Genomic DNA, 27637 nt, shown 5'->3' with positions numbered 1-27637 from the left:
AAAATTTGGCACCACTCACTCTTCCAGAGTTCAGGATATAGTCAAGAACTTGGGCAGCATTTGCCCAAGCATTCAGCAAAAACTCTGGGGCTCAATCAGACTCCAGATCAAAATGAGGCAGCCCTAAATGATACTGCAAGGATGCCTCTGGCTAAGGGGACAACAGGCCCTTTGACTCTAGCTTTTAAATTTTGACAGGACAAGAAGAAAACTCCAGATCAGAAAAGGGCAGTTCTGGTAAGCCCCCTTTCCCAAGCCATCTAGATTAACCACGTGAGTCTTTACTCCCTTATAAGTTACTATACCAGTGCTCGCGCTGCCCAGCACAGGCTCGCAGGTGGCTAGCCTGTGCTCTGCTGCAGAGCCACTTAGATCTGTTAAAGGGTTCAAGCTGGGAGCCACGGGAGTGTCTGGACCTTGGGATACACAAAAGGCAGGCCTGGAAGACCCCATCCAGGAGAGCTTCTGTCCAGTGGCTGCCTGAGCTTAGACAAGGGCTGGATAGCTGCTTTCTTTCTGTGACATTTCCTGTGTTTGCCACAATTCCAGTGTGAAAGTGTGCGCTGTGCTGCACAAGTGTGGGGCCTGAGTGTGAGAACAATGGCGGCGCAGGATTGTGGCTCTAGCTCTGGCAGTGCGGGAAACAGGCACATCTTTGCTTCTGCTTCTGCTGTCTCTGTCTGCTGGTTTTCTGCATCACATCGTCTACTATTGTGTTAGGTAGCTTTCTGTTACTGTGATGGGATGGGATGCCCGAGATAACCAAGTTACTAAGAGTAAAGGTTTGTTTTGGCTTGTGGTTTGCAGGTAGTGTATGTTGGAGCAAGCTGCCCATCTCATTGTTTCCAGGAAGCGGAGAGGCTGGGGAGGAAAAGACTTGATTCCCATAATCTTCATTGATAAGCACATCCCAAGTGACCTCACTTCCTCCCATTAAATCTCACCTCTTAAAGGCTACTCCACCTCCCCAATGCACCATAGGCTGAAGACTCAATCTTTAATACACAGGCCTTTGGAGGATACTTATTCAAACCATAACAGCCATTATTAGCAAATATTCCTTCAAGTTCATATGGCCCAAGAGTTTGTCTCCTAAATGAGATAGAAGGGATGCTTTGGGTGAGGCACAGATATCTGTTTTGGTTACAGTAAGTTTGGATTTGCAACTGGTGTTGTGGAGCTTTCCTCAATGCAACAGTTTCCTAGAGCTTCTTTTCCACAGGTCTATTTGAATCTGCTGTGTTTTCTGTCTGTGTGAGTTCATCTGTTGTTCACGCAGGGACAGTAAAATCCAGCAGTTGGGGCTGGGGAGGTGGCTCGGGTGCTAAGGTGATTGATACACAAGCATTACGACCTGAGTTCAACCCCTAAGACTCCTGAAAACCAAACCAAACCAAACCAAAAAAACCTGGCATGGTGGTATGTACTTGCACTCTCAGTGCTGGGGAGAATGAGGCAGGTAGATCCTTTGAGGCTCATTAATCAGTCTGCCTAGGCTAATTAGTGATCTCTGCCCCCCCGCCCCGAGAGTGCCAATATCAAAACAGTAACAATCACAACTTTTGAAGAATGATACCAGAAGTCTACATGTACACACACACACACACCACACACACACACCACACTCACACACACACACACACACACACACACACACCTGAACAGGTTTACTGTGGAAGAAAGTAGATCTGGGCAGATCTGGATAGAAGTTTCAGCCCTGTTGCTTAATAGCTTTGCCAATATTTATCGTCACCTAGAATCTTCACCAGATTTATCTGGCAAGCAGTAAATTACCTTCCTCTCTGGAAAGTGCCCAGTACATATGTGAACCACTTAGCTCTGGGAGATTCATCCTGGTGTCTGCTGCGTGGATTGCTGCTCAGGGAATGTGGGTGCAGAGCTGAAGCAGGTATACAATGGGAGCTTTGTGTTAGAGCTGACTTCTCATAAGCCACTCACTGAAATTGCAAGGATGGAATAACGTGCTTTGGCTCTGCAGGGGAGCTGGGATACCTGAAGCCCCAGACAGCAAAGCAGGACTTGCCAGAGACCAGACCATGGAACTCAGCCTCTTTCAGGAGCCAGGGCTCCTGAACAGGGTGGTTACAAAGCCCCCTTCCTGATAGACCTCTCACTGTGCAGCTTAATTTATATTTCACTGACAGCTTAATGCTACTAAAGATTTTATGAAACTTAAGCTTTTCAAATGCCACTTTTGTTATTCTTACTGAAATCCTTCAATCGCTAGTACATCAACAACAACAAAACAACAACATCTCTAAATCAACACAGAGGAGGACAAGCAGAGACAGCAGGCCAGGAACTCAACAGTTCTCTGCTAAGACAGCTGGCGCCTTGGGTTGCTGTAGCTGAGAAAGGGAAGTGAACACGGGGTGGCAGGGTTCAGATCTTGGGGTGGATTTACGGATCCACACACTGGCCTGATAGCTGCGTTTTCTGAGCTAGGGAGGTAAGTGATGGCATGGTCCTTGGTGGTGCCGATCCATATTGGAGGCGAAGTCACTAACGCTCCAGCCCCATCCTGCACTTCCCGGAACCGGCAGCGCAGGGAGCAAGCCTCAGAGCCACAACAGGTGCATTAATTCCGACTGTCGTGATCCCCCTCGGGCAGTGCCCACACACCACTGGGCAGGTCTCCGGGGGAGCTGCCCGTGGTGCTGAATTTTCCTTTGTTTGAGAGGGACCTGGGGCCACCGAGCAGGCAAAAAAGCTGAAAGGGTCCACTGGAGAGTCAGAGCCCTAAGATCCCTGACCAGCGCCAGATGCAGCCCAGCAAATCCTTGCTAGACCCCAGCTCTAGCGACTCTGTCAGCTGCAGCTGGAGCTCTGCAGTATCTGGAGGTGGCCTGACCCTCATTCCCTTCACTCCCTAGTGTATCCCGACTTCCCCATCCTCACATTCTCCCCGACCCTGTGCCTTCTGAGACAGCAACTGGTGGACCGCGCAAATTGGCACTTCCCGCACCTCCTCTGCCTTCCCCTGGAACGCGTCCCTCCGGAACAGCTTCTCCAAGCCCCCCCTCCCCCGCACACTTCGGCAGCGGAGCTCACCTCTGGAGCTTGCGGCGGGTACCCGGCCCCACCCCCTTTCTTATTCCATCCCTACTACACTCGCGGCCCCCTTCTCTAAGCACAGAGTTGGGCAGCATGCTCCGCCTCCATCTTCCATAGAAGGGAGAGCTGGTGTGGGGGAAGAGGTGGAGGGGAGGAGCTCCTAGACCCCTCAAAAGCTGCCGGCCCCTGGGAACGCCTAGAGTGCCCGTCGTCCCCGAGGGCCTAAGGGACAGCAGGCAGTCCGCTTCCGCCTTTGAGAACGCTTTCTCGCCAGCAATCCTGCTTACAGGTAGGACCAGTTCCCCAGTCTGCCTTCCCTGGGCCGCGAGAGCTCTCCACGGATAGGGGCTGTTTTAAAGTACCCGTGTTAGGCGTTTTCTATAGAGCTGTAAGGGCAGCATTTATTGCTTTTGATGTTCTGGGGTACTTATGTCAAGAGAGGAGCTGGGTGATGAGGGAAGTTTCTGAAGGGCCGAAGGAGGATGGAAAATGACAACTTTGGTTACCCTTGGACAGGTGGCCATGACCTCACTGCCCACTGGAACCACTGGGGACCCCGATTTGTTTTCTGGGCTGTCGCCAGCCGGCTCCACTCCAGCCAACCAGAGCGCAGAGGCCTCGCGGGGCAACGAGTCGGCTCCCCGAGCTGCGGCAGTCACGCCGTTCCAGAGTCTGCAGCTGGTGCACCAGCTCAAGGGGCTGATCGTGATGCTCTACAGCGTCGTGGTGGTGGTGGGGCTGGTGGGCAATTGCCTGCTGGTGCTGGTGATCGCGCGCGCGCGCCGGCTGCACAACGTGACCAACTTCCTCATCGGCAACCTGGCCTTGTCCGACGTGCTCATGTGCGCCGCCTGTGTGCCACTCACGCTGGCCTACGCCTTCGAGCCTCGTGGCTGGGTGTTCGGTGGAGGCCTGTGCCACCTGGTTTTCTTCCTACAGCCGGTCACCGTCTACGTGTCAGTGTTTACGCTCACCACAATCGCCTTGGACCGCTACGTCGTTCTGGTGCACCCGCTCCGCCGGCGCATCTCTCTGAGGCTCAGTGCCTACGCGGTGCTGGGTATCTGGGCTCTGTCTGCGGTGCTGGCGCTGCCCGCCGCGGTGCACACCTACCATGTGGAGCTCAAGCCGCATGACGTGCGCCTTTGCGAGGAGTTCTGGGGCTCGCAGGAGCGCCAGCGCCAGCTCTACGCCTGGGGACTGCTGCTGGGCACGTATTTGCTCCCCCTGCTGGCCATCCTCCTGTCCTACATCCGGGTGTCCGTGAAGCTGCGGAACCGCGTGGTGCCCGGCAGCGTGACCCAGAGCCAAGCGGACTGGGACCGAGCGCGTCGCCGCCGCACCTTCTGTCTGCTGGTGGTGGTGGTGGTCGTGTTCGCAGTCTGCTGGCTGCCGCTGCACGTTTTCAACCTGCTGCGGGACCTGGACCCGCGTGCCATCGACCCCTACGCCTTCGGGCTGGTGCAGCTTCTCTGCCACTGGCTCGCGATGAGCTCAGCCTGCTACAACCCCTTCATCTACGCCTGGCTGCACGACAGCTTCCGCGAGGAGCTGCGCAAGATGCTGCTGTCCTGGCCTCGCAAGATCGTGCCCCGTGGCCAGAGCGTGACCGTCAGCGTGGTCATCTGATGTCACTCTGCCAGGCCTGAGCTGGGGAGCTCCATAGCCCTTAGCCCCGGAGGTCATCATGAGACCTTATTCCCCGCACCAGAGATATGCCAACACAGTGCGAGATCCCTGCCCGCCTTCTCGGCTAGCTATTTGTGTGGTTTGTTGTTGTTTTTGTTTTGTTTCGTTTCGTTTCTGTGAAATGTTAGGTGGGCTTTGGAGCAGAAGAGCCTGGGGCGCGTGAGAGGAGCAGATTTACCAGTTCTTTCTTCTACCTCTGAAAGCAAAACACAGCTATTTCTCTGGGTTCAGAAAAAATAATTCAGAAGCGGGGCTTTCTTTTCTTTCACCTTGCTTACAGCATGGGTGGGATTTAAATGTGGTGCTGGGGTTGGTGAAATTTTTCACCTTACCTTTTTAAAAGGCCCCAGATGAGACATAATGACTTGGATTTATGATTGATTTCCAATAATATGTATCCCAAATCAATATTCAGGATTTCAGCATTTTCTGAATATGGTTTTTAGGCTCCAAAAAGATTTTTCATTTAAAAACCATTTAAATTTATAGTACAAATCCAGTTTCAAGTTACATTTCAGGGGATGTTGCTTTTGTTTTCTAACTCTCGGCTACCAAATTGAAAGGATGAAGCAGGTCAGTAGGTAGAAAGCTTGCCTAGCCTGGGTTCAGACCCTGCACAATGGGATGTGATAGTGCCTGCCTGCAAGCCCATGAGGTAAGAGATGGAGGAAGAAGGATCAGCAGTTCATGATAATCTTGAGCTACACAGTACATCTGAGACCAGGCTGGGCTACATGAGAGGAACTGATCACTGAAGAGATAGGCAAAAGGAGAAAGGTGTGATTCCCTAAGGACACCTGTACCTGTGCTTAAAGACAGATGTGTGTGTGTGTGTGTGTGTGTGTGTGTGTGTGCGTGCAGAGAAGTGTTTATCACCAGACAGAAACTTAAATGTTTGCTTTCACGAGTGCTCAGTGTGGGCTGTGTGCCGCAGCATTCTCCTGCATCCTCTAACTGCTGAATTTCAACAGATCAACAGCTGCCAGTTGACTGCTCAGCACCTGCTCCCTGGAGATTCTTGCAACATATCAGCCCAGAAGCCAAGAGCTGGATTACTTACTGATAATACAGAAAAAGAAATGTCCACCTACAACCTGCACAGTTCAAATGCTAGTCACTGTCAGGGTTTCAGGAACAGGTGAAGGCTGGAGGGCCTGAGGCTGGTTTGGGGATCAGCACATTAACTTCTTAAGAGTTCTGTTAATGAGGAGTGTATCTGGGGCAAGGGCCTCAGTAATGGGTGCTGAGACAGCCACCGTGCAGTGAAGGAGCTTTGGGAAAGGATACAGAGCACCCTGCTCTCAAGCCAGGGCCTGTGAAGTGTGTGGTATGAGTTACGGTCCATAGCAAGTCTGTGAGGCTCTAGTGCTTCTCCAGCACAGTCTCCCCTTCTCTTCTGTTACTTTTGGAAGAAGACTGGCTCATTTATCAGAGTGCTGTGCAAGAAGAGGGGTGGTACTAAAATGACAGCGGCAGCTGATGGGGGGCGTGAACATTTCTTATGTCGTTAGGCAGCTCTGGAAGTCTTCAGTAGCTGCAGGGTCACATTCCATTGACTGAAAAAAAGCTGAAGCAGGGTAGGAGGGGAGATGGTACTACCTCTGGCAGTAGCACCTAACTGGCTTTGAGCTTCATCTAGAGGCTGGAGCATGCAGAACTTGTACTCTGATGATGCAGTGTACACCCACACAGAATGTTACAAACAATTATTGTATTTGCTAGGCATCCCAGAGATGGGCATTGTATTTCCTGTCCAGGCTCAAAGCCAGAGCGTGCTTTTGATGGGTACATATGAAAAGAAAAGGAAATGGGGAAGAGGCAAGATTAGTTAGAGAGGAATCCTGTCAACTCTGGTCTTTTTCTTGAAATTGCTGGTTTCAGCCCTGGCTGCTCTTAGATTCCCCCCTAGGAAAATACAAACCAAACCAAAAAAAATACACTGATGCCCAGTCTTTGTCAACACCTTCACCCGCCCTCATCTAATGGCTTTAAGGTGGGACCAGAGAGCTTGCATTCTTTGAAGTACTTCTGAAGATTTTAATGTGCAGCCTGACTAGAATACTTTAAGAATGATCCTGTTTCCTAATGTTGCTCAAAAATACCTTTGTGAAACTTCATTTATACATATCAAAGTTGTTAAGAATCTGGACTTGAATTTGACATGAGTTACAAGTCTCAGTTGGAGAATACACTGTCAATTTTTACACAATTTGTGCTCTATCAGTTTTGGAGGACAATCCTCATGATAGAATATTTGCACATTCATCTATCAGTTTCTTTAATCAGTTCCTGTGTAGCTCATCAGTTTAGAAGGAACATTATTTAGTTTTAGTTAAATTGCATAATAAAGTTACCCATCATTAAATATTCCAATAATTCATTGTTAAGGTGTTAAAAAAATAAAATGTTCCCTGATTAGTTTAAGGCCACACCTACTGTGAGAAGAAAGTGTCTCTCTTACACTAGGAAGACTGCTACCAGTGCATCATGCAAGGACCCAAGCTAAAAACTTAAGCATTTGTAAGATCTTCTGGGTCGTCTAATGATGGCGCTAAGTTAGGCTGTGCTCAGGAGCATCTCTGCAAACTGAGAAACTGGCAGCTAAACACCAACTAATTAATTGGTACCTGATGTGACATCTATTTGGAAGTAGTTTGCCAAACAAACTGATGTGTAAAAACATCTCTCAGAGATGGGTTCCAGAGAAATCTGTATAGGCTTATACATAGAAAGTGTGTTTCATAATTAATTTTCTGTTGTATCAAGTGCCTAAGATGAGTAAGCAGGTCCACTCCTGCAGGAAGGAGAACAAAGCAGGGACCTGAGCCAGCTGGGAACTTGGCTGACAAGAGGTTCTGTAATCCTTTTTGCAAGCATTGTCAGCAGGCCTCACTTTTGGCATGTGATCAATAGATTTATCTCACCAAATCAGCAGAGGAGCATTTCAGTATGTGCTAGCAACAGTGACCTTGGATAGCAACCATGAGAGACACAAGTCATAATAACTCCAGGTGATGTAGCCGTCCGAGCTTCTCCCCAATGGATGTTCAGGCTGCTCTTTTATCAGGGCAGCTCATTTTCCATTTTTTTATTTTTTTAATTTTAATTTTAATTTTTCTGGTGAACTATTCAACTACCTTTGGTCTGCATTAGTGAACATCTAGTAGTCTTTTAGATGCAAGGCCAGGAACTGACCTCAAGGGCACTCATGTAAGATCATGACTTGATGGACACATGATTCATCCCTCACAGAGAGATGCTGGGAAGGCATGTCTGTAATGTCCACACGCTGACTGCTTCATTCTATGTGTATGTCTTTGATGCTGAGCCATGTGGGAGGGTTGTCAGGCTGGAGCGTGTAGTGTGTTTGATATAATAAATATTACATCAGTTGCGTACAGTCCAGCTGTGGAATTAATATACCTAGCCAAAGCCATGCCAGGAAAATCTTAGTGTCCAACTAGATTTTATCAGTTTTTACTAATTCCAGAGATGAAGTATTCATGCTGGCTTTTCTGTGACCCTCTGTCCCCAGTCTGCATGATGGCTTTAGTGTCTGGCACTAAGACTTTCATCCCTCTGAGGCAGGACCCTAAATCCACAGGGCCATCAAAAAAGAAGTGGAGGATTTCATGCTGAGTTTCTGTGCTGCCATGAATGTAGATGAATATTTAATGGTTAGCATTTTATCAACCATTTTCCACATGTAGCTTGGAAAATTCTAAAAACATACAATGAATGGGTCAATAAATAAGATCTAGAGCATTTTAAAACTTTAATGATAGAGTCATAAACAAGTTTGCTTTTTGGTGAATATGGATTATAATTTTAAGATGGATTTATGGCTGGCCAGCAAGAGTGCTCATCTGGTTAAAAGGCGCTTGCTACCAGGACTGACCCTGGGAATGAAATCTCAGGACTCATGTAATGGAGAGAACAGGTTCTCTAGTGTTGTGCTCTGACCTCCATGCGTGCTTGGTGGCATGCACATACACCCAACTAAATAGTGACTCTATGGGAATGAGGTGGGCAAAAGGTGCAGTGGTACTTGCAGCTCAGTAATGAAGACCTGATTTGGATCCTGCATGGGGTATAATTTCAGCTCCAAAGATCTGACCCTCTCTTCTGGCACACATTCATCTACTTGCACACTCACCCATAAGCGAAATAAAAAATAAAAATCATTTACAAAGGGATTTATGAACACATTTTTTTTTCTGGTTCTACTCTTCCTGAATATGAAATAAGCTATATATAAAAACTGGGAAAGGAAGAGGTTCAGACTGGATGGGAATTAGTCATTATCCACAAAAAGCCTGGACACTCAAAGCCAGACTGTGGAGGCAGTGAGTCTCATTCCAACAACCAAGTACAGATATTTCTAGCAAGTTCTTTTTTAAAAAATTACTATATTTATATGTATTATGTATATGAGTACTCGCCTTCCTTGTACACCTGCTCACCAGAGAGGTCGTCAGATCTCACTGCAGATGGCTGTGAGCCACCACATGGTTGTTGGGAATTGAACTCAGGTCCTTTGGAAGAGCAGCCAGTGCTCTCAGGCTCTTAGCAGGGGTGTTTCAGATGTCCCCCGTCCCATTTTTATTCCTCTCTCTTGCCCTTTGTCTTTGCTGCTGCTCTGCTTATCTATAAAATACGTCCTGTCTGAAGTCCCTCCCTAGGGATGGGGGATATAGGGTTCACGTCCTCGTCTTCTGTTTGCCTCTTGTAAAGGAGAAGCCACTGACTCTAATCCAGACATAACAAAGACAGCTTGTACCCTGGGACAAGGTGTGTCCAGATCACAGTGTTGCCTGGACCCCATGGGTCTGGCCCCAAACATTTGCTCAGAATTTTTACAGGCCTTGTAACTCAATAAACCTCACTGCGGGCTCTCAAGAGGACCTAATAGTAAAAGGTCAAATGGTGTCATTTGAGCATCTGCTGTTGGAGAAAAGAAACAGGATCCGGCAAAAGCAACAGCCTCTGCTTCTAAGAGGTCCCCACCTCACCTCTCAGCTCTCACAAAAGCTTTTCTTGGCTTGCTGGTGGTCAAGTCTCCCAGTTCCAGAGCACATGTCCTCCTTCTGGATGGCAGCCACTTACGAATGGAATGCCATGCTACCATCATTTCCCCCACCCCTCTGTTACATCCAGGCAAAGGAGGAAAAAAATACATTTTACTGAGAAGACTAAATGAAGACTTTAAGTTTGACCTGAGAGAGTTAGGTTGAGAGAGTGACACAATCAATCTTACCCTTGGGTCTTCACTCAGGGGTGGGCTCAAGGTAGGAGGTAACCTAAGGTGGCATATTTGGTGTCCACACTATAGCTGGTGTGCTTATAAGTAGGCTCCTTCGAGTTGAGGAGAGTGTCCTTCTAAGCCGCTGCCCTTTTCAGGACAAATGCTGTGGGCTCAATGCCCCATTCAGGATTATAGGCAGTTGGAAGATCAGAACAGTTGTCAGTACCTCTCAAGTTTACAGCTCTTTCTTATGGACAGGTCTCTGTCACATTGCCTACCTACTCCACACCCCCTGCCCTTTATTTCTCTCCATGATACAATTACAAAGTCTGATGCATTTACATCCCAATGTTACTTTCTGGAAGAGGAGTGGGCTTTGATAAGCTTAGACCAGTGATAATGGACAGTTTCTTGTCCACTCCCCTGCACCAGAAGAAATGATCTGGTCAGACTGGAGGTGTTAGTTACTTTTCTCTTTTCTGACAAAGTATCTGACAAAGCCAACATACAGAAGGGAAAGCTTACTTTGGCGTTTGGCTTGAGGGTCCAGCCTGTCATGGAGGGGGTTGTAGTGAATAGGGGTGTGAGGCAACAGGTTCAGTTGTGCCTGCAGGCTGGATGCAGAAAGAGAAGATGCTGGTACCCAACTCAGCTCACTCTCTCTCTTTCACTCATGAAAGGATGTCACCCATACCATGCAACCCAACCTAGAAATTTCCTCACAAACATGTCCAGAGTTTTTTCTCCTAAGTGATTCTGGATTGTGTCAAGTTAACAGTATCACTCATCACATTAGGGTAATACTGTCTACCTTCACTAACTGTCAGAGGCGGGACCTTTCCCACAGGACAGAGGCCCCAGGGAGTGTCTCCCATTGGGCTATAAATCCAGAAGGTCAAAAGTCTAGCAGAGTAATTTTTTTTATCTTATCTAATCACAGTTGAGTGTTTCAGCCCACATCTAGATCTAGTAGAGGTTCATTCACTACCTAAATGTGAGGTGAAGTGTAGGGACACACAAGGAAGGGGCAGTAACCCATGGCTAGAAGGAGCAGAGGTGCTGTTACCATTCTCAGTCTGGATGCAAGAGGGCTGAAATTCCAAGGAGGAGGAGAAAAACTAGTGGAGCAATAGCATCTGGGAGAGGAATAGAACCAGTTGCCAGTGTCCCTGTGGAGAGGGAGCCTGTGGCAAATTTGCAGGAAACTGGAATGCTCACAGGCAGGTGTAAGGATCTCAAAAATGGCATATGCCATGACTGTTCAGTATTGACCTCTCATACTTGCCCTGTGGCTCCTAGAGCCTTCTCAGATAAAGCAGCACTTGACTCAGACTCTGAAGGACATCCAAAACCATGAGTAACAAGGAAGGTGCTTTGGACCGACATGTCTCAGGGCTAACAGAGATAGGACAGAGAGAGTGTAGGGTTTGCTTGCAAGAGGCAGGAGGGAGAGAATGGCCAAGAAAGATGAATACAGTTGGTTAAATTAGTTGGTTTTGCTATGTGTTGGGCACAGTGCAAAGGACCTCACATTGTTCTTCTCTTACCACATTATCCTTGTTTTACAGAGAAGAAAACAAACATGTAGAGAAGTTCAGAAATTTACCAAGATGTCACCATGGTAGGTGGTAGCACTGGGCTAAAAATTCCAAAGGCTGCAGCTGAAACAACAATAACATCATCCTGGAATTGAGCCAGAAGGGCCTGGCCCTTCAGGAGAGTAGTAGGGAACCATGGAAGGTTTAGAATAAGAAACAGAAAGACTGATTTGTTCAGGACTAAGCTCTAGGCCTATGGCAAGTGGGAGAGAGTGAGAGCATGGATTAGACGCTTTCTTCAGTGATGTGACCAGGTTCCTGACATAGGCAGCACAAGGGAAGACATATTTAAAAAACATTAAAAACTAAGTTAATATTTTGACTTATGGTTGCAGTGACTTCAGTCTGCAGTTCTTGGGGCTGTTGACTCTGGGCCCATGGAGAGGCAGACCATCACAGTGGCAGGAATGGATAGAGGAAGAGGCTGTTCTTGGTGGATCAGGGGTGAGCTAAGCCCTTCAAAGGCTTCTGGTGACCTATTTCCTTCCACCAGGCTCTGCCTGTTAGAGTTGCTCTGTGTCTTTTCTTCAGATCTTGGTAAACATTCAGGGATGAACAGAAGTTGGAGCCTATGTGGTTGATTTCTGGGGTGTGGTAAGCTTGGGAGACCTGGGCTGGGTAACAACTGATCACTAATAATTTCTGCCAGTGCCCACAGGTGTTGTGACTCACGCTTTATGTGCCACCAGCTACCTATCAGCAGAGAGCTGCCATAAAGTTAATTTCTTTCTTTCTTTTCAATTCCCTAATATAAGGAAACCATGAATATGGATGACAATGGCATAAAGAAAGTCCATGTTCAACTGTCCAAATTACCGTAGGTCTTTTTCTTTTATCGTGCTAATTCTTTCAGACAATTAAAAAAGAGGTGGATTCCCATTCTCCAAGCAGGCAAGCCGAGCTCGCTCTTAAGCAGTGGTTCTCGGCCTTCTTAATGCTGTGGCCCTTTAATACAGTTTGTCATTTCTACTGGTGATTTTCTACTTGAATGGAAGGAGGGACATGTGCTGCTGGGTGAATGAACGCCCTACAAAACATACGAGGTTGGCAGTCATTCATCAGGCCATTGCCACTCAGGTGCTCATTACGATAATCATCAGGTAATGGTGCTCTGGGTGGCCGCTGAAGCCTGAAGAGAAATCAGATAGTCTGTACCAAGGATCAACACAAAACTGGATCATGTGTCCATCTTTCAAGTTCACTGTGAAGGTTGTTAGGATGTATGTCTTATGATCTATTCATGGAGGGTGATTTGGCTTTGAATCTCTGTAGTACTCTGTACTCAGCACGTGTTCCCAGGAAGGTGACCAGGTTTGTGGAAGACAAGACAATTGCCTGTTGGACAGCTCACAGCTCCACAGCAGTAAAACTGGTTTGAATTTCATTTCAGGCTGTTGCTCTAGCCCAGGCAAGCACTGCCCACATCACAGGTTTTTGGTTGCAGTGCTGCCAGCTGGGCCTTGGACAAGACTCTTTTCCAACATTTTTATAAAATGATTTCTTTTTATTTTATGTGCATTGGCATTTTCTCCGCACGTGTGGCTGTGTGAAGGTGTCAGATCCCGTAGAACTGTAGTTACAGACAGTTGTGAGCTGCCATGTTGGTGCTGGGAATTGAACCAGATCCTCTGGAAGAACAGCCAGTGTTTTTTTTTTTTTAATTAAATTTTTATTTTTTACAGTTACAGTTTATTTACTTTGTATCCCAGCTGTAAACCCCCCCCCCAATCCCTCCCTCCCTCTCTCATCTCCTCACTGTCCCTCTCTAAGTCCACTGATAGGGAAGGTCCTTCTCGGCTTCCATCTGACCCTAGCTTATCAGGTCTCTACAGGATTGGCTGCATTGTACTCCTCTGTGGCCTAGCAAGGCTGCTCCTCCCTTGGGGGGGGGGGTTTGTCAAAGAGCCAGCCACTGAGTTCATGGCAGAGACAGTCCCTGTTCCCCCTTACTAGGGTATCCACTTGGATACTGAGTTGCCATGGGCTACATCCCAGCAGGGGTTCTAGGTTATCTCCATGCATAGTCTTCGGTTGGAGTATTAGTCTCAGAAAAGACCCCTAGGCCCAGATATATTTGGTCCTTGTAAAGATCCTATCCTCTCCAAGTCATACTAATTCTCTCTTCTTTCATGATTCCCTGCACTCTGCCCAAGGTTTGGTTATGAGTCTCAGCATCTGCTTTGATACACTGCTAGGTAAAGTCTTTCAGAGGCCCTCTGTGACAGGCTCCTGTCCTGTTACTTGTTTTCTCCTACTTCCAATGTCCATCTCATTTGTCTTTCTAAGTGAAGATTAATCATCTTACCCCAGGTCCTCTTTCTTGTTTATCTTCTTTAGGTGCACAGATTTTAGTATGTTTATCCTATCTTATAGGTCTAGTATCCACTTATAAGTGAGTATGTACTGAGTGTGTCTTTCTGCTTCTGGGACACCTCACGTAGGATGGTCTTTTCTAGATCTCACCATTTGCCTGCAAAAGTTCATGATTTCCTTGTTTTTAATTGCTGAGTAGTACTCTATTGTGTAAAAGTACCACAATTTCTGTATCCATTCCTCAGTTGAGGGGCATCTGGGTTGTCTCCAGGTTTGGCTATTACGAATAAAGCTGCTACAAACATGGTTGAACAAAGTCCTTGTTGTGTACTTGAGCGTCTTTTGGATATATGCCTAGGAGTGGTATAGTGGTATAGGAGTGGATCTTGAGGAAGCACTATTTCTAATTGTCTGAGAAAGCGCCAGATTGATTTCCATAGTGGTTGTACAGTTTACATTCCCACCAGCAATGGAGGAAGGTTCTCCTTTCTCTATATCCTCTCCAGCATGTGTTGTCACTTGAGTTTTTGATCTTAGCCATTCTGATGGGTGAAATCTCAGGGTCATTTTGATTTGCATCTCCCTGATGGCTAAGGACATTGAGCATTTCTTTGACTGTTTCCCTGCCATTCTATATTCCTCTACAGAGAATGCTCTGTTTAGCTCTGTACCCCATTTTTTAATTGGATTGCTTGATTTGTTGCTTTTTAACTTCTTTAGTTCTTTATATATTCTAGATATCAGCCCTCTGTCAGATATAGGGTTGGTGAAGATCCTTTCCTGGTCTATACAGCCAGTGTTCTTAACCTCTGAACCATCTTTCCAGCCCCTCTTTTCCAACACTTAGACATTGAAAGATGATGTGATCTACAAAGATCACACTTGAGAATCATGCAGTTCAGTCACACACACACACACACACACACACACACACACACACACACAGGAAATCATGATAATTCTCTTTTCTCTGGCTATGATAGAACACTCTGATAAAAAGCAACTTAGGTGAGCAAAGGATTTATTTCAGTGTATATTTCCAGGTCACAGCTCATCATTAAAGGAAGTCAGGGCAGGACTCTGACGGCGGGACTGCTTGCTATTCCACACAGCACCACGTCTGTTGAGGAAACTAGTCCTAGCCAAGGGAGTCCAGCAGGAATCATGGAGAGTGCTGCTTGAGGCTTGCTTATCCACAGACCCATACTTTGCTATCTCTTTAAAATATAGTTCAGGACCACCTGCTCAGGGAATGGTGCCATCCACAGGGGCTGGAACTTCCTATATCAATTAAGAGTCAAGACATGTCCATTGACTAATCTTGTTTGAGAAATCCCTCAACTGAGACCAACTTTTCAGGTGGCTTTAGGCTGTGTCAAGTTGACAGTTAAAATCAACTAGGGCATTATGTTTCAAGTATGTCTATTGTTTTGTGTTGGGCTGTACTCATAGGTGTCTTTGGTTGCATGAAGACCTCACAGTGAGCATGCCAGTAAGAGATCTTCCTATTGGCTGTTCCACCTACAAAAGTAAATCTCCTTATCCATTGAGTGAGAAGTCCTGAAAAGCACTTCAGGCCCAAGATCACAGAAGGATACAAGAAAGCAGCTGATCTCATCCCTTATGCAGCAGGCTCAGGGTGGGGGCTTGCCCCAAGGACACAGCCCATGCCAGTGCACGAGCAATGATTTAGCTTCAGTTCTTTCTTATACTACTTTTCTGATTTTATGCATCATTACTCTTATGTTTAGAAAACCACATAACACATAAAAATTTAATGAAGACATATCTCCAGCTTTACAGTGACATTGCTGTGAGTTCCTACATGCTCAGGCTCATTTCAGACACCATAAAGAATAAAGTAGCCACTGTGAGGGAATGACTACAGAGAACTGAACAACAAATTCCCACTGTTTGGTAGGTTTCAGGTTGCACACCAGGGGTGTCTGAAGACTTTGATCTCCTATGGTACCAGACAGACAGACAGACACACACACACACACACACACACACACAGAGGGAGAGAGAGAGAGAGAGAGAGAGAGAGAGACATATACACACACTGACAGCAGTCAGCAAGTCAGAGAATTCATCTCCAGGGAAAGCGTCATAGCAAGGTTGTTGGCCTGTATCCTATGGCCTGTGGAATTCTGGGAGACGAGAGAGGACAAGGCATGGGGGGCGGGGCTCATGTTAACCTGCCACATGAGAGTTGTGTTTGGGGTTTCCTATTATTTCGCCTTAACTTTTAGTAACATTTAAGAGATGGAAGGTACTCTGTGTGTTCAATGCAAAGAAACTTAGGTGCCAAAAGGTGAGTGTATCTTACCAAAGAATTCCAGCAATTACTTGCAGTGGGTGCTGTTGGGGTGCAGTATGCGGGAGGAATGGATGATCTCATCCACTCCCTGTACCTAGATCAGGCTTAAATCACAGAAAAGGGATTTCCAGTGGAGCTGGGCATATTCTCAATCTGTGGACCTGTGTTCAGATCCTGTGGGGTTTGGTCATAGTTTTCCTGACTGTCCTCAAAACCCAGGGAAATGGTAATGCTACAGAGACAAAGCCCACATCTCATCTTTTGTGTTTCTCAGAGAGCCCAGGAACCATCTAAAACTATAAGTGGGTTAATGTGTAAATAGATGGGGGAGTGAATTCGGGAAGAGACGAGACTCTCTGTTTTAGGATTATTCTAGAAATGTTTGTATTTGGGACTGCTCATTTCCCCTTCCTGATAGTCTACTCGCTTTTTTGTGAGTAATGAGATTTTCTTACATGATTCCAGACTCATGGTAGCCCAAATAAAGTCCAAACTCTTGGATAAAATACAAGCCAAGGGAATAAGTCCAAATCTTTGGACTCTGTTATGCTGGAGAGCAGGAATGTCATAGTCTGGGAGAATGTTAATCAATTTGTATTGGTAACTGCACGCATGGTTTCAGATTGATTCATTCTGGTTAGAATGGTCAGAGTCTACAAAGACACCACACACCAAGGCCATGATGGTATTTGAGAGCAAAGATATCATCCAACACAGTACTAGCCAAGAAAGCCTTTGCATACCTGGCTGTCTCCTGTGTTTTAGTGCCTTCTCCTTCTCCCATCATCCATGTGTGTGCGATTTTTATCTTAAATTGGGCCTAGATTGGTGAGTAAAATGGAGGGAATGGGTAATCACAACCTCTGCATCTTTGAGGTTTTAAAGGAGGTGCTGTTTTGTGCGTATCTTTCTAGGATACAATATTGTGTCTGGTTTGCTGCTTTGATTGGGAGGAGCTCTTCTAGACTGTTCTGAACATCTTTCCCTATTCCCTATTCTGACAGCTTTTCACTATTAAATCAGGACAGAGGTTATACTGTCAAGTGAGTTTATTCTGATAATTTGAGGACCACAAAATAGGTAAGACCATGGAACCAATGAACCAACTGTGAGTTGAATGTGGCCAGGACTTTATTGATTATCTGGCTTCCGTACACCCAGATATAATAGTCAAGAGCTTGGTGACTGTGACAGCTAGTCTTCTAGTTAGAATTTCTATTTACTGTAATGAAACACCATGACCAAAATCACTATGGGGAGGAAAATGTCTATTTTACCACTCACAGTTTATTTTATTTTTTTTTCATCGAAGACAGTCAGGGCAGAAACCTGGAGGCAGGAGCTGATTCGGAGGCCAAGGAAAAGTGCTGCTTCCTGACTTTCTTCTCATGGCTTGCTCAGCCTGATTTCTCATCTAATCCAGGACCACCACCAGTGATACCAGAAGTGGCCCCACCCACAATAGGCTGGATCTTCCTACATCAATCACTAATTAAGAAAATACCCCAAATAAGACATTTTCTCAATTGAAGTTCCCTCCTCTCAAATGACTCCAGTTTGTGTCAAGTTGGCATAAAAACCAGCCAGCGCAGTTGATTTTGATTTTTTCTCTTGGTTGGATTAAGAAACTCTTTGGGCAGAGTTAGTTACAACTCTGTGTCTGGGGAGCACATATCCAGGGAGAACTAACTGGGAGAAAATACCTGTCCTTTGTGCTAATGGCACCAACTCTGTGGTCTGGGCTCCCAGATTGAATAGAAATGGAAAAATGAGAAAGATGCGTGAGCACCAGCACTGTTTCCTGACCTACTGAGATGTAGACAAGCAGCACAGGCAGGAGCTGGCTGGAGCTGAGCCTTTCCTGCCACGGTGAACTCTGTCTCCTGAAGCATGAGCCGAAATAGGTGCCTGTACTATGCTGGGTATTTTACCATAGCAACAAGAAAAGCCTTTTACAAGCAAGCTCTGGGTTTGTACCTCAGCTTGCTCTGCACTGTGGCCACAGATCAGAGACTAATGCATTCCCAGGAAGATCCTCTGGCTTGGCACAATGGCTTTAAAATGTCAAAATTTAGAAAAATTAAAAGTATTTTATTTTGATTTGAATTACGTGTGTGCATGTATGTCTCTGTGTGGGGGAATGTTCACGTGAGTGCAGGTACTGTGAAGGCTCGAGGAGGGTATCAGATCACTTGGTGCTAGGGCTAATAATAAACATATTTAGCCCGATACCATTTTACCTTCCACAACAGCTCACTTTTGGAATATATTAACATAAATGTTTCTTTATCAATATACTAAATACAATACCCAATAGCAATTTACTGCAATGCTAAAGTAAGACTCTGCACAGCTGCAATTTTCTCTTAAGGAATCTGATTTTTAAGAGTGACAAAGCCACTGATTTATCTAATAACTCCACATTCATAATTGAAATTAATTCCAAATTATCATTTTAGACAAGTCCATAATAAAAGTCAAATATTTTCTGATCCCAGTTGTATGATTTTTCCTGAGAAAATGTGAGAAACAAATGTCTACTCACCCCAACAGAGAAACAAAAACAGGTCAAAGTAATAATTCTACCAATGTTCAACTTGGAGAACCAGTGTGCTTACCAGAGTTAGTTAGAGGATCAGGGATGACCCCACTTGGGGTCAACATTTGAGAGCTGCATCCTGGAGAGCTTTGCACTGCTTGCAGGCAGCCCTACTGGTCTGAAAGTCTCCTCTCCCCAGTGATGGTTTGCTGCTTCTAAAACCTTGGGGAGGAGCCTTTCGCATTTTTTAAGTCTCAGCTTTTCTAGGACTTGTGAGGCTTCCTTCCTTCTTGATCTCATGAGTGTCTTTCCAACCTTGGAGAAAATCTTTCAGTTCAGGGGAAATTATTATAAAACTTCAATTAGCAGAACCATAGAACCTTAACCCTGTTTAAGGTCCTTAGCTGTTAAGAATAAATTTAGAAGCTGAACACAGTGGTGCACACCTGTAATCCCAGCACTTGGGGAGGCAGAGGCAGGTGGATCTCTGTGAGTTCGAGGCCAGCCTGATCTACAAAGTGATACCAGGACATCCAGGGCTACACAGAGAAACCCTGTCTTAAAAAACAACAAACAAACAAAAGAATAAATTTGGACATATTTTAAAGCTTAGGTCCAAAGAGACAAAAGCAAATATTTTTTTCTTAGAGGCTTAAAAAATTATCAGAGGCCAAAAGCTCATAGTGATCAACACCAAAGAGGAGCAGGCAAGGCCTAGAGTGTATCTGGGTCTCATCAGGACACAGGAAGCCAAACCTCGGGTCCATTCCTCAGGTCTCTTACTTTTCAGGGTTAGGGACCCTGAATTGGCCAGGTGGGATGTCTCAGGAAGCCCCAGCCCTTGCTGTGTTCCAGCAAAAGCCTCTGTGTAAAGAGCACTCATTTCAGCAGTTCTGCTTGACAGCGTAGGAAGGAATGGCCCCACAAGTGCCCCAGTTGCCTTCTCTGTGGCTGTGCTGCATAAAAAACGATTTTCCCTGAGATCACCACGTTCTGTACTTCAGAGTCCAGCCCGAAGCTGAACAATAGTTCTCTAAGCAGCCTCAGATTGAACTGCAAAGGCGTTGTTCCATCAAAGGCAGCCTTGCGAAGCGCTGGAGGAGTTAAGTAAGCAGGAACATCAGCACCTGCCTTAAAGGTTGTAGACTTGGTTCTGTTTGTCTGGAGGCAGGCCTGGCACAATCTGAAGGGAAGTTACTAGTTGTTTTTTTTTTCTCATTCCTTGCCTTTCTTTCCTTTTCATTAAAGTTATAAATAACTGCCTCATGCCTTAATGAAAGGGAGTGGTATGAAGGACCAGAGGCATCAGAAGGAGACCTGCAGTAATAGCACAGTTGCTAAGGAACAGGGCTGGACAAGTTAATGTTGTTGGCATAACATCTCCTTGTTATTTAATCTCATGGTGTATGCATTGCGTCCATCTGTCACTGAAGCCAGGAGGAGCTGCTGATTGCAACACCAGGGTTGCAAAGAGACCTGTCCAAACCGCGTGTAGATTTCAACTGTCAGATGAGGCCTGAGCTTTGATTTTACTTCTAGAGACACAGAGAAGAAAGCGGTGAGGGGCCATCCCTCGCTCCCTGCCAGACCAAACACACACATGCTCAGGAGTGGCTCATCCTGGCAGAACATTAGTCAGTTGGGGTGCTATTGGAGTGCACCAAAGTTTGGCTTTCACCCTCAAGAATAATGGTTTAATTGGCATGAGAATGGGGCCTAGGTATGAGAATTTATGGGCCCTAATGTACCTGGGTTGAGCATCACTCATTCGCAGGACCTTTGTCTTTCCATTGCTGGGTCCCCTTCTTAAGGTCCCAGAGCCATCACCCCTCCTACCACACACACACACACACACACACACACACACACACACACACACACACACAAACCATAGAGTTCAGAAGATGGCTCAGTGAATAAGACCCTTGTTGTGCAAGCATGAGGACATGAGTTCAGATCCAGCACCCACCTATAAACCTGGATGCTTTTCCAGCTTTTCTTCCCTCTGAGTTAGGGAAGAGGAGACCAGAGGATCCCCAGGGCTTGCTGGCAGACAACCCTCTCAATGGGTGCTAAGTTCAGCAAGATACTTGTTTCAAAAATAAAGAGAAAAAGATAAAGACAGCAGACCTTTATCTCTGGTCTCAGCATGCTTGTACACAAGCACACACATTCACATATTCGCACTCTCACACACAAACCCATGATCACAATAATGAACTCTCTGAGGGCATCTAGGCACTGCATGCATTTCATCTTTTGGCATCTTTACCACAGTTATGTAAAAGGATATTTAAAAAATCCTATTTAACTGAGAAACTAGTATTTAAGAGCTTAATTACCCAGTTGCTCAGGGACATATCCAGGATCCATACTTGGGTCTGAAGCTGAAGCCCGCTCTGCATGCCAATGGCTTCCAGTTTCCAGAGGAAACTCACGGGACAGCTCATCTGTCATGACCATTAGGGCTAGTTTTGGCTGGAGGATGGAGACGGCAGCTCATCAGTCAGTCAGACTTAGCAGCATGGACTTAGTTCCTGCCTTGGAGTAGGAAGTGTATAAACCTCCCTACCCTTACTTGTGACTGAACTCAGGGCCTTATGCACACTAGGAAAAGCACTCTCACACTGAATTGTACTTCAGCCCGCTAGCCTCCTCTTACCAAGGAATGGACACAAGGGCCAAGTGCCTTAGCTTCCCCACCCCAGCCCCCACACTTGACATTGAGGCCAGGGCCTTGCTCTCGCTGGGCAAGCTCTCTAATACTAAGCCGTACCCCGCACGGCCTTAGCTGTTTTCAAAACTATCCACCTTTCCACAGGGCTGACAGACACACCTGCCGGGACCACTGTTCAGATTAAATGAAGTGATACACACAAAATGCTTGAGTCCAGTCCAGCTATATCCCCTAGAGAATGCTGGCTGTCATCGTTACCTTCTCAGGGTTAGGGTGTGGAGCTGACTGACTCCCTAGTTTTAAGACCTGGGTCCCGGATGCTGGACAGCACTCAGGTTGTCTTTTGTTTCTGAGTCTGTTGCCAGGACTTGCATTCTCCAAAGCAAGTGTTTGACTCAGAGTCCAAACACTGGCCTATTCTATTTTTACCAAATCATGCTTAGTCAGCAAGGACTTGTCTCCAAAGAAGTTTTGTTATTAGGAGAGAAGCCAGGGCCCATTGGCTGGCTGAAGGGAGAGAGTCTATTGGATGAGGCATATTTAGCCTCTGTCCACTCTCTTTTGCTTTATCCTGTCTTCAAGCCTAGGATGTTTTTCTCCAGTTCAGGTATATACTTTTTAAATTGTATGTATGTATGTATGTATGTAGATATGCATGCATGCATGTATGTATCGTGTGTGGGCATGTGTGTATGTATGGTTGTGCACACATATGTGTTTGTGGTGCACATGTAGATCAGTGGCTGATGTTTGGCCACTGATTTCATTTATATACTGAGTTTCTCTCTCTCTCTTTCTCTCTCATATCCTTCTCCCACCCTTGGCTGCTGTGAACTGGCTTGCCTACTGTCCTTGGGTTCTGGGAATCATATCTCCTCCATTCCTTATTCTCTATCCTTCCTCTTATGGGAAGGTGCTTTAAAACTATTAAGCTGTAAGGCTGGGGGATGGGTCTGTGGACAACTGAGCTCAGTAATTCCAGGATAAACCATCACGGAATAGATTTGGACCCGATCTATGTGGTCCAGGCCAGTGATCAGCAATTTTCAGCTTGGCCTGCAGGTGGAGCAAGAGCAGAGAGCACAGACAGACTCCTGGCAACTCCTGACTAATTTACCTCGACAGTGGCAGTCATTGAGAAGTTCACTGAGTTTGGTGCCCTGTTGACTCTCAGGATCTATTTGGCAGTGTTTACCCAGGCAAGAATATGAACTAAAGAAAAACTGTTTCCCCTCCAGATATTACAAAACAAAATCCAAACCCTTCTTAAGACTTAAAAGAATCTGGGCAGTATCAGTTACCAGTTGTATCCAAATTGTATGAGCCTTGATCGCCATCAAGCGACAGACAGAAGTCTTTTTCTAGGATGAAACTGCCTCCAGGGAAAAGGCAACAGAAGTCTTTCAGTTATCACACTGCTTGTCCTATGAGGTACTTTCTTCTCAATGGTTGGGATATTACAAGAATAAATTGTGAATGAGACAGCAGTAGCATGGGGGAGTAGTGATCTCTGGGCAGTGGACACAGAAATGACACATTGTCCATCAGGAGGAGCCTCCAGGCCAGGGAACACAGCAGATTGGAGGGGAATTAGTTTCAGAGTATAACAAGTGTGGAGGCTGGGGGATGGATCAGTGCTTGCTTTGTAAGCACAAGGACATGCATTTAATCCCTATCCCTTGAGCCTAATGCTATGCACTTCTCACAATTGCAAAAGCATTAGCAGGAGGATCCATGGAGCTTACTGGCTGGTCACCCTGGCCTATTTGATGAGTTAAAGGTCAGAGAGGCACCAGCATATTCACTAGCATACTTACATGGTGAATAAAAAGGCAACAGTTTCTACTTGTTTCCCTACTGTTTGCTCTATTTCCTTCAGCACAGTATGCCCAGTGATGAAACGATCCTCTGGCAGTCTCCTCTTTCTCACTGTACAAATACATATATATTTATATGAATAACTATACTTATATATGATATACTTTTTCTTTCTGTCTGTAGGTCTACAATCTATTTTTCTATCTTGGATTTTATGATCAATATTTTTCTTTCACAAGGCCAAAAAGTCTTTGCCTGGCCATATATTAGTTAGGCTCCTAAACCTTCGATGGAGCCCAAGTGTGCATCTCTGAGCAAGAATCTCACTGAATCACCCTAGCCACAGCCCTCTCGGTTTCTGATCCAGTTCTTCCCACTTCTGTCCCCCAGTGGTGTCTGCTCACACTTGCCTATCCTCAGGAGGTTAAAACCTGAGAACCCACTGTCCCTGAGGTTTCCGTAGCGCTTCTCTGTCCACATTGCCTCTTGGCTCTCATCTCTGCTGACCCAAGTTACACACGGAATTAAGTCGAGTTCTGTCAGTGCCTCTTTCCCCCATTGCTAGAGCCTTTAGTAAAATGTTTTACTGTGTTGCCACCTACTGCTGGTGTTTCTTTGAAACTAACCTCTCTGCCATTAGTGAAAAGTTTCTTGTGCACATGCAATGCTGTGAGGCATTAAATCTGAGGATACACAGCAATAAATAGAATTCTGCCCCCTCCTGGGAACTGATGTTTTCCCTGGTGCATCATTTTCTGTATGTTGGACATGGGACATAGAAGAGCAAACTGGCCTGGCAGAGCCAGCTTCTCTAGAACCCTGGAAAACCTGCAACACACAGGCACTTGTTTTGCATTTGTTTTCACTGAAGGGCCACTATTCAGAGGTCTCTGAAAGCCCAAACCTGTCAAAAGGAACTCTGCTTCATTCTCTCCTGGCTGGGAGGAACCTGATCAAATGGCCAGAGGGGCTAGCTTGTTCCTTGAGTTGGGTAGAAACATGCCTGTGGCCATACTGTTCACCATGGACCACTCTGCATGGAGATGCTAGAGTCTCTTTGTGTCACACTTGCACAGCTGTTTCATTATATGAACACAACAGGGAATCACATTGATCATCATAAATAAATAATTATGTAAACAACTATACATGAACTAGTGCCAGACACTATTCCTGGTCCTGGGGACAGAGTCCTGAATTGGACAAAAGGCTCTCTATCTCTCTCTAGAGAGAATATTCTAATGAAACATCATGCTTTAATTTCAGTTGCTTTGGTTGACAGCAAGAACTATGCACTAATATCCTTTTGAAAAGAATTGTTGGGCCATTGGTATAAGGGCATGGAAGAGGGAGAGAGAAATGGAGGTGGTATTTGGGATTTAGACTGTAGTGGGAACAGAGATGGGTTTGTGCGTGTAGCAGATATAAATTAAGAGAAGAAAGAAGATGCAGGGAGATACTCATGTTTGGTATGGTGTGTGTCAGCTGCTTATACCTTTGGCTGAGAAAGATGAGGGGGTGGCATGCTGCATGGGAAAACACAGAGATCAGGTTTGGAAAAAGTACCCAAAAAAGGTTTCCAAGATACAGTGTTACACCCTCAGAATGACTTGGGGAGGAAGCATTCTCCATCCTGGTTGCAGATTCCAGGCTCTGAAGGACCTCAGGCCTGCTGCTTAGACTTTGTTCTTTAATACATGGAGAGTGCTGGGGACCGCTTTCATCAAACCACTGTATTCATAAAGCCAAACCCTCAATCCCTGCGCAGGAAAGACTAGAGCTACTACTTTCCCAATTAGCCCCAAGGAAGCCATCTCTTGGGCACTGCTGAAACAGACCACCAGAGCCTTCCCTAGACAGGCTCACAAGAACATGTGTATGTCTAATTCCTGCCCCTGATCTCTGCCCTGGAGCAGGCTTGGGACTGTTAGAATCAGTCTCATCTTCACCTCAGAATCTAGCTCCCTGCTCATTCTTCCTTTAGCTCAGCAGACTGAATGCTGGGCCCCCCAGGATGACTCCCCAACATTTAGATAACAGGAGATGGTGGCAGTATGATTCACAGTACAGTTTGCAGCCAAATGACCCCGGCTACACCAGTCTCACACACTTTGTACCTGGAACCAGGAGGACTGATGGGACCTTCCCACAGGTCTTTTCTTCGTCAGATAAAGGAAGTCCTATTTCTTGGGTGTTTAGGCCTCAGTGGGACAGTGGAAGTGAAACTCCCAGGAGGAACTCCTACTGCTTCATCCACAGGAAGCCGTTGCCTCACGGAAACTTCTGGGCTGACTCCAGATGCCTTCCTTTCTTCAGAAGAAGGCTGCCTGTTCAGGGTCGCAGCCACACATTTTTGACAGTTGAGATAAATATGCCACTTCATGTTTCTCCACCAGATGTCAGGCCAAGGCTGTGCAATGAAGCTGGTCCTGGGCTTTGCCAGGTGGCAACACTCCAGAAAGAAAGATAGAGACTATCACAATCTCTGAAGACCTGGACTTGAGCTCTCATATTTGTTTACTTTTTATCACCACAATTAATGGGGAAGAAGATAAAAATACAACCACATTCACGGAGAGGCACACAGACTGTCTCTTAGGTAGACGCCACAGAACTCATAGCTGTGCTATAAAATGGCCACACTTTTCTTCTAACTATAAAACTTTTATAGAGCATCTTATATAGCTCAAAATATTCTTAAACTCTCACAATCCTCTGCCCCAGCCTCCCAGGATTGTACACCACCATGCCCAGCGTCTTGGGTGTGTGTATGTCTGTAGATATGCAGTGTGTGTGCATGTAGATGTCACAGGTCAACCTTGTGTGTTATTCCTTATGATGACAGCAGGATGCTTTTCCCCTTGACTTTTGTGAAAGGGTTTTCACTTTATATGAAACTTGCTGATTAGATTGGCTGACCAGTGAGCCCAAGGGTCTTCATGTTCGCACCATCCTAAGGCTGGGATTGTAAGTATATCCAGCTTCTTACGTGGATTTTGGGGGCACTGAAAGCAGAGCCTTACAGGGTCTTACAGGGCATGTGCCTTTCCAGCTGAACTATCTCCTCAGTCCCCTGTGCTTATTCCTCATCTTCAGTAATTGCTTTGTCTTTATTCTTCCCTATGCTGTCTGGGGATTTTCTTACTTTATTTTGTTTTCATCTCATTTTCTGACAGGGTCTCACCTTAATATAGTTAGTGCTGTCTTCTGACTTTTCTTAGTTTCTTTTTTTTTTTTTTTTTTGTATTGCAGAGAACTTTGCCCCATCTGTTGAGATTGAAACCAGAAACCACATCTTTCCCACAGAATTTTTGGCAATGTTTTATTAACAAGATCATCAGCATAGACACAAAGGCATCCACGATCCTCTACAAATTAATCCACTTACACATCCTGTAAAGAAAATTAATTTTTTAAAAGCATGCTGCTGAATGGTTGCATTAGACATCTTTGGGCTATTATGGAAGATCAGTTTGTAATTCATATCGAGCATTGGAGGCAGCAGCTGATTTCTTATCAGCTATTGAACCGCCAGTTTCCCAGTGCTCAAGTACACAGGGCGCCATTTATCCTTCATCTGAGGTTAAAAATCTCTGTTCAGCCTAATGCTTCTCAATACCATCTTAGGTCCCCCTGCGCTATTGCAGAACAGCGATAGCTCAGGGTTTAGGGCTGTTGAACCCTGCCCTTTCTTTAAGTCCTAGAGCTTGAACTCAGGCCATCACAGAGGGGAGGCAACTGCTGTGCTACAGCTACTTGCACTTTTTATTTTCATATAAGGTTTCCCTAGTTTACCCACTCTGGCTTTGGATTCTTTCTGCAGCCCAGCCTGGCCTTGGACTTGTGAACCTCTGGTGCCCAGGCCTAGTATTATATGAATACATTTTTTGGTGAAGAAAATACAAGTCAAATGGAATGCATTTATTCAGCAGCTGTGAATTCAACACAAGATAGGGTCCAAAGTGAATTAGAGAAGTGGAGAAAATGTTCCTGCCCCACCCCCACCCCCAGCTCACAGTGCTGTCTACTGCATGCTGGACAATGTGCAGCCTACTTTCTGTGTATCATGATTAACCTTATAATAAGTTCTCACAAAAATGCAAAGTAGGAACTTTTCTTGAGAGAAGTGAAATCACTTGCCTATAGGCAACAAGAAAGAACCTTGCATTTGTCATAGTTTTTCTCAACTTGACACAAACACAGGCACACCTGCAAAGCAGGAGTGTCTGTTGGGAATTTGCTTCCATAGATTGGCCTGTAGGCATGTCTGTGGGGTGGGGGTACCCCACTATGGCTGACAAGAAAGGTAGGTGAGCAATCCAGAGGAAAAAGCCAATAAGCAGTGTTCCTTCGTGGCTTATAC

General features: G+C 45.8%; 1 protein-coding gene across 1 annotated transcript; it reads left to right on the top strand.

Moving 5' to 3' along the window:
* The first annotated feature begins 748 nt into the window (after nucleotides 1-748).
* On the top strand, nucleotides 749-15354 carry Prlhr (prolactin releasing hormone receptor). The gene is made up of 2 exons (XM_021633300.2): nucleotides 749-3364; nucleotides 3592-15354. The coding sequence occupies exon 2, from the start codon at nucleotides 3598-3600 to the stop codon at nucleotides 4702-4704; it is 1107 nt and encodes a 368-aa protein (XP_021488975.1). The 5' UTR covers nucleotides 749-3364; nucleotides 3592-3597; the 3' UTR covers nucleotides 4705-15354.
* Nucleotides 15355-27637: the final 12283 nt, after the last annotated feature.

Source organism: Meriones unguiculatus, chromosome 1 (assembly GCF_030254825.1).
Source record: "Meriones unguiculatus strain TT.TT164.6M chromosome 1, Bangor_MerUng_6.1, whole genome shotgun sequence".
In the NCBI taxonomy this organism is placed as follows: Eukaryota; Metazoa; Chordata; class Mammalia; order Rodentia; family Muridae; genus Meriones; species Meriones unguiculatus.
Note: the sequence above shows the minus strand (reverse complement) of the source record. Positions and strands in the feature narration are given on the sequence as shown.

Coding starts and splice junctions, on each gene's coding strand:
- Prlhr (XM_021633300.2), top strand. CDS start 3,598: ATGACCTCACTGCCCACTGGAACCACTGGGGACCCCGATTTGTTTTCT.